The sequence below is a fragment of the Branchiostoma floridae genome, chromosome 12, assembly GCF_000003815.2.
Source record: "Branchiostoma floridae strain S238N-H82 chromosome 12, Bfl_VNyyK, whole genome shotgun sequence".
NCBI lineage: Eukaryota > Metazoa > Chordata > Leptocardii > Amphioxiformes > Branchiostomatidae > Branchiostoma > Branchiostoma floridae.
The window spans coordinates 21,852,053-21,862,120 of record NC_049990.1 but is presented as its reverse complement, the minus strand read 5'-3'; the positions used below and the strand labels follow the sequence as shown (position 1 = coordinate 21,862,120).

At 38.3% G+C, this 10,068-nt stretch overlaps 3 protein-coding genes across 3 annotated transcripts in view; 2 read left to right on the top strand and 1 right to left on the bottom strand.

The window, feature by feature from the left end:
• The window catches only part of LOC118427596 (coiled-coil domain-containing protein 127-like), a 2,112-nt gene extending 365 nt beyond the window's left edge, over positions 1 to 1,747 (top strand). The window contains exon 2 of the mRNA XM_035837448.1: positions 390 to 1,747. Coding sequence (XP_035693341.1) covers positions 390 to 1,147 — 758 coding nt within the window. The 3' untranslated portion in view covers positions 1,148 to 1,747. The remainder of the gene's footprint in view (positions 1 to 389) is intronic.
• A 167-nt stretch (positions 1,748 to 1,914) lies between these two features.
• On the top strand, positions 1,915 to 3,772 carry LOC118427187 (MORC family CW-type zinc finger protein 3-like; the record flags this gene model as incomplete). Its single annotated transcript, XM_035836824.1, has 3 exons — positions 1,915 to 2,530; positions 2,819 to 2,991; positions 3,393 to 3,772. Coding segments are annotated over exons 2-3 (483 nt in total), but the record flags the coding sequence as incomplete, so codon positions are not given.
• Positions 3,773 to 7,032: 3,260 nt separating this feature from the next.
• Positions 7,033 to 10,068, bottom strand: part of LOC118427579 (eukaryotic translation initiation factor 2A-like) — a 20,422-nt gene continuing 17,386 nt past the window's right edge. Inside the window, exons 16-20 of the mRNA XM_035837429.1 lie at positions 9,435 to 9,480; positions 9,010 to 9,095; positions 8,271 to 8,399; positions 8,064 to 8,129; positions 7,033 to 7,793 (exon numbers count right to left, since the gene is read on the bottom strand). Of these exons, the coding sequence (XP_035693322.1) occupies positions 7,728 to 7,793; positions 8,064 to 8,129; positions 8,271 to 8,399; positions 9,010 to 9,095; positions 9,435 to 9,480 (393 nt within the window). The 3' untranslated portion in view covers positions 7,033 to 7,727. The remainder of the gene's footprint in view (positions 7,794 to 8,063; positions 8,130 to 8,270; positions 8,400 to 9,009; positions 9,096 to 9,434; positions 9,481 to 10,068) is intronic.

Sequence of the window (10,068 nt, the reverse complement as noted above, 5' to 3'; positions counted from 1 at the left end):
TGTGTCATTCATTCATAGACGACATACTTAATACCTTAGGTTTGATTTCTTGTTTTATGGATTTGAGAATGAATGGCATCTGTGATGCAGTATAATTTTTACCATGTCTTGAAAGGACATTGTATTATGCCCTTGGTCTCAGGCGTACTACTACTAGTAATATATAAAAGAATTCCTGAGCAGATGTTTCACCTGATAAAGTTCAAGTATTGGTGATCAGGCTTGGCAAACAACTGACCCGTTTTACAACCCTGACCCCCTACTTCACTTCATTAGGTGCCAAAACAGACCCAAAACTCAATCAATTCAATGAAGTGGCAGTACTTGAGTTCAAGTAAATAGTTTGATTCCTACATTGGTTTGGACTAAATATAATTCTCATTTTACAGCTTGGATTGTCCACAGGACTGATGAAAAGGAGAAACAAAAGTTGGAGAAAGAACACCAACATGAAACCTTGAAAGCCAAGATACAGATGGACCATCTTGAGCAAGAAAGTGGCACTGTTCGTGACAAACTGACAAGCGTGCAAGAAGAAAACTCTAAGCTGCGTGCAAAGCTGGCAAGTCATCACGAAGTCAAGGAAAGGGATCAACACTACATCTCAAAGCTGGAAGAAGAAAACCAAACCCTCAAGCAAGACTACAAGAAACAGCAAGAGCAAATATACCAGCTTGCACAAAGGCTTAGCGATGCATATGTAGAAACAAATGTTTCGAAGGAACCGGAAAGTCCGAAGGAAGCCAGAATGGGACCCTTTGGTTTCACTTTGAAGGACTCGCAGGCGTACAAACAGAAGGAACGAGAGATCCGTGCAAAGGAGGAATACCTTACCAAGCTAGAGAAGCAGCTACGAGAGAGACAAGACATGAAGTGTAGTTACTGGAACCCCATGAAGAGCAGCTGGCATCGGGAGCACCTAGAGCGACAGATGTTGGGAGAGGCGGACACCAGCGTCCACGCTCGCGGTCTCCGCGTTCCGGCAGCTCTGCGCGAGATCTTCAAGTACGACGACTACTGCGCACAGAGACCAGAGGATCATGGGAGACTAATGTGGACATTTTGGAGGCAGTGGAAGATGGAGGTAGAGAGGGAGAAGTATAAACTGTTGGCTGAGAGATTGGCTCAGGATCCACGCAAGAATTAACAATTATGAAAGCTAGAGTAGCATCAAGGATACAAATTCTTCCTAAATACTTATGCTGAAGCAACCTCATTTAAAACAGTGAAACAATTTGCTAAAGCTATACAGTAAAGAAAGTTCAGAAATCTAATGATAGTTCCCTGTATCATAATTCCTGTTGATTTAGACTGATTCACAAAGTTTGCAAAGTTATAACAGAATGATATGAAAGAATGGGTTATGTGATTGCTCCATTGTCTAATATCCTATAAGATCTTTCCTAACCTCTCCAGATTTGAATGATCAACTGTTCCTAAATACACTGTAAATTTGTCATCTAGTATAAATGCTAGAAAATGGCTTGATTTTAGACCATTACTTTGTAACAAAGTAATATGACAGTTACAATATTAATTAAAGTTACATGAACAAGGGATTTACTTAAGAGAAATCTTACTATGAAAGAAAGACCACAAAGTTACAAATTGTATATGACTGCTGCTAGGAAGGAATGTACACTGTACATTGTATAATGTGTATAGAAATTTCATGTAAATTACCAATATTGCATTGTTAGGGAGATACATATAGCAAGACCTGCGGTGAAAATTAAAATTGAATTGCTGGCAATGTCTTTGTCTACACTCTACATATACATCAGTTCATGGGAAATAGCTATTTAGCAGGTTTAGCATGTTAGTTGAAAGCCCCCCTTTCCACTAGATGGCTATCTCACTGTGACCTTAATAGGATGTGTGGCCTTTGATTTCAAATTGGGTATATCATACAGCATGAAAAAGTGTGACAGAGAGGACAACAAAACACACAAAAAATCTTTTCTATACAATTTTGTCAAGTTTTAGGTTGCAGAGAGAGCATGGCGAGAGCGCCATCCTAATGGAAAGGGCGTATAAACATTTAGAGGATCCATTGGCATTTGTATTGATTGATCTATAATCTTAATGCACTTCTTCAACAAAGGGCACTATACAACAAGCGATTATAGAGACCCAATAAATATCCTTCAATAAGAACCTTATCAACAATGACAAAATAGTACAAAAACAACTTTTTGGGGTTCAAAGTAATAAATTGTGTCTCAGGTATTTGATTTATATACATAACGTTATATATGCATGTCACATTGTTTTCATACATTTTGCATTGCATGGACTTTGGAACAGGGGTTCACAGAGTCCCTACATAGATCTACTCTTATCAGAGTTAAACAGACATTACCAAGGCTCAGTCAACTGGAGTCCAAAGTTTCAACATAAGGAACAGAGATGATTGGCTGAATTGTTTATTTCCATGGTAACACAACAATACTGGCCATGTCAGCAGACTGTCATATTTGCCCTTTCCCATGCAGGGTTGGAAGTTACGCCCACTGGTCCTGAACACTGGGTAAGTCAGCAGTCTATTCAAATTTGACAAGTTTTTTTTTCTATTTTACCTTTGTGAAGAGGTATGTTTGTGTTTCCTTAGCTATGTATTATCCTCATAGACGAGGTTATGGTTTTGTTTCTGTCTGTTTCTTCAGTAATATGTTATTCTGTAAGTCAAGAAATTAATGAGAAAGAAAGTTTGTACAGTTGGCATAACAGCTACAATTAATGTGTGAGTTTGCTTTCTTTCCTGACATTTATATAGATGAGATACAGTAACACCTTGCATTCATGTACTTTTCTATAGGATTGGATAAAGTACTGAATTATCAGCATCCCTGGAAGTTGTACAAGTGGCACAGATTTCTGCCTTCCAAATGCGAGATAACGACCTGAACAACCCTGGGGCTGCAGGAAAGCCAGATGGCTGGGGCTGGCTGATGGGCTACATTGTACCCACCGTGGTGCCACCGCTTGTCGGTACATATGTTGGATCTTTCAATGCACCATATAACATGGTCATATTAACAGATATCATACTGTGGAGGTGTGTGGGTGTACATATATACAGGACTGGTGTGCCCTTGGCTTTTCACCAAATTCAAAGGTAATTTTATAGCCTCACAAAAGATGTTAGTACAATGTAGTCAACATGATGAAATGGCAACACCATTATTTGTGCTACACTTTCATTTATATGCATATTTTACCTTCCTCCTTCGATTACAACCCTTCACCTCACTTAACTTCAGTAAGTGCCAAACATGCCTGAAACTACTTGAAAATGCAAGTACTGAAAAGTATATATAAGTTTCAATAAATCTAAATCATTATATTGTAGCATATCTGGCTTTCAATACTAATTCAAGGTTTTGTTACAGGTTGGATTGTCCACAAGGTAGACAAAAGGGAGAAAGAAAGAAAAAAACAACACACCAAGATACAGGTAGACCAGAGCACAACACAGGTGGACCTAAGCAAAATACAGGTGGACCAGAGCAAAATACAGGTGGAACAGAGCAAAACACAGGTGGACCAGAGCAAGACACAGTTGGACGAGTGCAAGACACAATTGGACCAGAGCAAGACACAGTTGGACAAGTGCAAGACACAATTGGACCAGTGCAAGACACAGTTGGACAAGACATTAGAGGAACTCCAACAAACCAAGACACAAGTGAACCAACTTCAAAAGGAATTAAAAGAACACCAACATGAAGCATATAGGCAGAAAGAAAGAGACATTTGTGTGAAGGACATGAAGCATATAGGCAGAAAGAAAGAGACATTTGTGTGAAGGAAGAGTACCTTTCTAGGCTTAAAGACCAGCTACGAAAAAGACAGGATATGAAATGTAGTGACTGGAATCCCATAAAAACCCAGTCACATCGTCAGCTCTTAGAACAACAGATGTTGGGAGAGGCGGAAGCCAATATTCATGCACGAGGTCTTGGGGTTCCATCTGGCCTACACAAGATTTTCAAGTATGATAACTACTGTGGACCAAGACCAGAGGAACATGGATACCTGATGTGGAAAGAGTGGAGGAAGTGGAAGGGGGTGGTAGATAAGGAGAGGGAGAAACTGTCATCTGAGAAACTGGATCAAGACTCTCGCTAGTCATCATTTTTAAGGCAAACAAAGACAGAAGTCAATTTTTAGCCTAAATCAAAATTAAGCTGCTGATCCTATGAATGCACAAAGTATCCTGAAACACATTATAAATAGCTTTTGAAGATCAAAACACCACCCACTTTGAAGGTTGACTACCCCTAAATAGCAACATGATACTATACTAGTGTGTTGTGTGGGACTGCAGTTCATCTGAAGGGTACTTAGGGGTGATGAGAATATACTTGCTGTATATATTGCCGCTGTCTGATCCAAATTCAATGTAAAGTGGTCAATACAATAATTTTTTTTGCAATCCAGTAAAACATTATCTGCAGAATCAGAACACCCCTTCAACTTCAAGGCACTGACCTTAAGTAGGCATCCTACTATGGACTGTCTGAAAGGGGAAACAATTTGCTGAAACTATTACGTACAAATTAATTAATGAAGTTTCTCAAAGCAGCAGATAACTCCATGTCATAATTCGCTCTGTACATAGGTTCAAACATTTACTATCATACAAGGGAGAGGATTGAAATTGAAATTTTCCTTCAATGTAACCCTATCGCCAACATGGACTATGGTGCTTTAATTCTTGTCTTCTGCTGTAAAAGTGGAGATGATGAAGGACATGTAGGAATGAAATAATAACAGGTTCTCAAAGACTGCTGGTAGGAAAGACTGGGTAACTATGGTGTAATGTACATGTAGGTACATCAAGTATAAAGACTCCCGTAAATCACTGTTTGATTAGCCTGACTAAAATTGCGCTCCTAGCGGCTGGCCTTACAGTTTCCACCACCTAACAAGCGAGAGATTGTGTAACACCAAGTAACACAGGCTGTTTCATTGGATTAAAATCGTTACAAGAGTGACCTTTACAAGTATCCTTAGTCCAATCAGCGCATAATTGATAGCATGTAAATGCTGGTGATCCTTCCATGTGTGGTAATGACTGCAATAAACACATTGTAATAAAGAAGTGAGTGAGCATTTTCTTCTCAATAGTTACGTCTGTCAGATAATCAGGCCACACCCCCTCTAAATTTTCTTCACACTGCTTCCAATTGGTTTACCACTAACGGCCTGGGAAAAATTCACACGCTGTGACAGTGGTGTAAATGACCAGATGAGTTTCACAAAGATGGATGGTATGGAAGAGGATGATCTGAGAAACTGGCAGACAGCAGACAATATCTTTGTGGTTTTCCTGACGCCAGCAATCTTGATCTGCTTTTTTATTTATTTATTCGTACTCGTCTATTGGATAACCTTTGATGGCCTGAGAAAAAGAGTTGCGTAGCGTGACAGTTGTGTAAGTGAGCAGACCTGAGTCAGAGTGGCACAAAGTATGGAAGAGAACCATATCTCACTTGGCAACTGGAGTGGGCTGGTGGTTTTCCTGATGCCAGCCCTCATAGTCTTCTTTCTTTTTGGTACGTATCTTTGTCAATCAGTTTTTCTCAATGAGACATTATAGTCTGTGAATCATATCTGTAAATATCATGTTTTTGCTGGACTCATTCTTATTGTATTTATTGTAGATTGCTGGCTTTTCTTTCAGTGTTTTGTTGTACCATATGGCATAGAAAAAAAGTGCCATTATCATTCTTTGGTAAAGTTAGCATTTGTGCAAAACTTGTGCTTTTATGTACATGTATTACTAAGCATATGCATCTTTTTAGAGGGGTTGATCTGCATTGTTGCCTTTCAAAGCATTCGTGTATCTATTGCATTGTTCCATTCATGAGGAATAATCTAATAAATGGGTTTACTTAGTTGGCACCTTGGGTTCCCACGCTATGTGGCTTTGTGTACAAAGTGAGTTGTTGTGAAAAACCTGTAACCTAAACATAAACATTGTCGCAGCTTTATTTTGCTTTACACCAAGTCACAATCCTGCAAGTTGTAACATTGATGGATCTTGCCTCTTCACAGCATGCTTCGTTCATGATACATCGAAAAACAAGAAGAAAAAGAAACAAGAGAAGCATAAAGCTGAAATATCACAGACCAAGAAGGATTGCCATGACCAGCAATGCAGCACCAGTCATGATAATCTAAAAACTACACAACAAGAAAGCTCTAAGCTGTATGAAAAGCTAAGAGGCCTGCATGAACCAAAGGAGATAGATCTAGAATATATCACGTATCTTGAAGAAGCGAATCATACAATTAAGGAAGACTACAAGAGGCTGTGGCAAAGGATTAGCAAACTTCGTGGTAACCTAGCAAGGTTGCAGCTGGAAAATTCCAACCTGACTGAAGTTTTAACAAGTCAGAACATGGTAAAGCAGAAAAGCGATCGTTACATGTCTCAGCTGAAAGAGGAGAATCAGACTCTGCGGGAAAACAACAGAAAGCTGCGACAGGAGAGGAGCGTTAGTTTGGAGAAGGAGAGACTGATGCAGCAGGAAAATTACGAGCTTAAAGAAAAATTGGAAAGCCAGAACTGAAGTAAAGGTGGTATCTCACTGCACTTGGGGTACCAGTGCGGCACTGTGGGGTTTGTTTACTGCGACACTGTTGTGTTAGTTTTGCAGATTTGAAAAACTTAGATATTGTGTAATACGTAAAAGTATGACTAAGACAACAAAATACACAAAACCTAAGAAAATCTGGTCTTTATCTCTGAAATTCATTGAGACACCTTTAGAACCCCGCAGTGTCGCACCGGTGCCCCAAGTGCAGTGAGACAACACCTTAAAGAAATCAACGTTTCAGGTCAAAGCTTCAGCACAAGTTCTAGGATCCAGCAATGAATTTTCTACTTGTATTTGCATTGTGACAAGCTGTTTGTCAGTTTAGATAAAATTGGACAAGATGTTATTTGTGCATCTTAAATGTAATAGTGCCTCAAAAGTAAAAGAAGCAAAATATTTCAACTTGTGTTTTGTCACAAGAGGATTTATTTTCTGTTTAAGCTACAGATAAGAAAGGTGAGAAACATATGATTTTTTTTATAATCATCATGTCATATGAATGATAGATCAGTATGTGCACTACCATTGCCTTTGTTGGAAGCTTTTTAGTAAAGGCAATATCATGGTTTGTGATTAACTGGTCCATATAAAAGCATTGATCTTACTTTTATATATGCTTGATATGTAAAGTTACTATTGCCATGCAAACTGGCATTTCTCTTCTGGCAAGTTAAGTAGTTACGGTCATCAATACAATGTACCAGAAGTCTTGCTTCACTCTCTGATACAGTATAAAGTTTTATTTGCTTAAGCAAGTCAAGCTTGTTTGAACGATATCTGATACATTCCTTATACTTACTTTCTCTTCATACTACATCGTAGTACATGTATCTACTTGTGATAACTTCAATAAAACCTTGCTGGAGCTATTTGATATAATCATATTTGTGGATCAGTACCTTTGAACAAAACAAAAGTTAAGGGTATGAGAGCACCTTAATACTTTGGAGACATGACATTTAACTTTAAGTGATTCTTCGAACAAGAGTGTTATGCAAAAACGATGATCGAGTACCAGTGAATACTGTACAGTAGTGGCAATGACAACAGTCAAGGTTTCCAAGGTCTTCAGTGCAAAACTAGACTAGTGTTGTCTATACTATCACTCTACACGTGTTGCTAACTGCCCAGTTCCAGCTGTTCCAGTTCCTTTAGTAAGGCAGCTTCTCCCTTTATCTTCTCAAGCTGGAACATACATGGGAGACATGTTAGAGAAATACACAGAAAAAATGTTGCACACCAAGGTTCCTGTTGACTGGGACCTTACCATGGAAGATCTGATTTGTTTTTTTTTCTTACGTTAAATTAAGTATATGTAATCACATTATGAGGCAACAAATCCTTTATGATATAAATGTTGGAGAACTTTTTAAAGTCTTAAAAAATAAAAGTTGTGTTTGACAACACAATTTCAGTACTGAATAACAAGAAAAAACAAGAAAAGAAAAGCCTTACCTGGTTCGACTCCAGCTGTTTCCCTGACTTCTGTTGCTCTTTGAGTTGTTCTATTTGTCTCAGTTTCTGTGCAGAACAATTCAGCAAGAACAGCATAAATACATAGATCTCAACATATTACAAGCATGTGCATGCATCAATGTATTTACATGTACCATATGCTTAAAAATATGGTTAACAGATTGGAATATTAAACAAAAACCCTACCTTCTTAAGTCCTTTGATTTTCTTCTCGGAGTCAGCACTAACCACAGTACTGGTGACAGAAGGGGGCGGGGCACCCAGGATGTGGGTTGCCATGGCGAGAGCGTCCCTCTGCTCCTGGCTACGAGGGTCCTGACGAAGAATCAAGTAAAAAATATAGTCTGTAATATGGAGATAACCAATGTATGGCAGACTTCACCCCCATAAACATAATAATACTTTGTGTCTCTAGGTCTGGCATATTAAAAAAATAGCAACACGGACACCAGGAAGAATAGTTTGATGTATTCAACTAATGGAAGTCCTAATAAACAAACAAACAAACGGAGGATGTATAGATGTAGACCCGTCCATTCGGCTTGGGACGGAAATTTGCTTGTTGGGATGACACAAAAATTTAACCCATCCGTAGCCAAAATCTATTCATGACATGAAATTGATGGAAAATTTAATGTATTTTTGTAAGCCTAAAATGACAAATACATGTATAAAAACGACAACATGGTCTTCCAAAGGATAGTGGGACCAAAAAATGTAAAGCTGGAGACAGTCCTGGTAAGACATTACATGTATGTGTGCATGGAGAAGAAACACACAAACACTGACATGTCAAAAATAACAGTTTAGGGAGAGGAGAGAAGAATTGCAGCATTGAACTACAGTGTAGATTAAGAAATACCATGTCAATCTGATATCATATAAACTGTTGGTATGATCAGTCTATTTTCATTTGTTTCCATACCACTGGTGCTTGTTGCTGCTGCTGCTGTTTTGCTTTCTTTGCTTCTCTCTTCTTCTTGTTCTTCAGTGCTGCCTTGGAGAGGTTTTCTGGAACAGAAGAATGCAAAATCAGTAATTTTTAAACCTTTCACATAATATCTCATCAACTATAGACTTAAAAAAAGTTTTTCCATATATCATACATAAAGAAATCATTATCTACTATCAACACTTCACTTTTGAAGATGTTGTATATCTTGACTATCTTTGTACTTCTGATGACTAAAAAATACCTTCAAATATATCATAAGTACCTGCATTTCTCTTGTGTCTGACCAATATATGACAAATGCAAGTCATACTTGAAGACATTGCTATTTCTCTAAGTAAGATACAGGTGAACAAATCCGGCACTATGTAAGTGCAGTGTAGAAGTAAATCTGTTACCATCTCCTTTCTCCATTCTCTCATTCTGTGGCAGCTCCTCTTCATGCTACAGAGAACAATAAAGGGATTGTTACTTCAATACTCAGTACAGTAATGGACCTAAAAATCAACATTGCACACACTTTGAACCGAAACATGAATCCCATTGGTATAAATACTGCCATGTACATGTAGTTCAAATCATAATAGACAAATCATAAGGGACATGTTAACCCTCAAACCACCGTATGGGGTCAAAACTGACCCCAGGCGTATATCGATGTGTGCCATTATGGCATTTCTGGCCGAAAACAAATTTCCTTCCATGAGTTTGTTTGTATATATGTCCTATAACTTCCTATACGTTTTTACCGAGATTTGCTCATTGTTGATTAAGTTATCCTAGAATGTTTATGCACTGTCCAGTGGGGTCAAAACTGACCCCAGCAATTTTTTAAACAAACTTTTGCGACCCACACCTGAACTACTTATCGTAGGATCACGAAATTTGTAGAGAATAATGTAATTGTAAGCCAAAATTATTGTAACAACTTTTGTGCCATTATCATGTTATATGATGACGTTATGACGTCATCTAGGTAATGTCGGCCCGCCATCTGGATTTTGGCTGATGACGTCCATCAATTAGCATAAA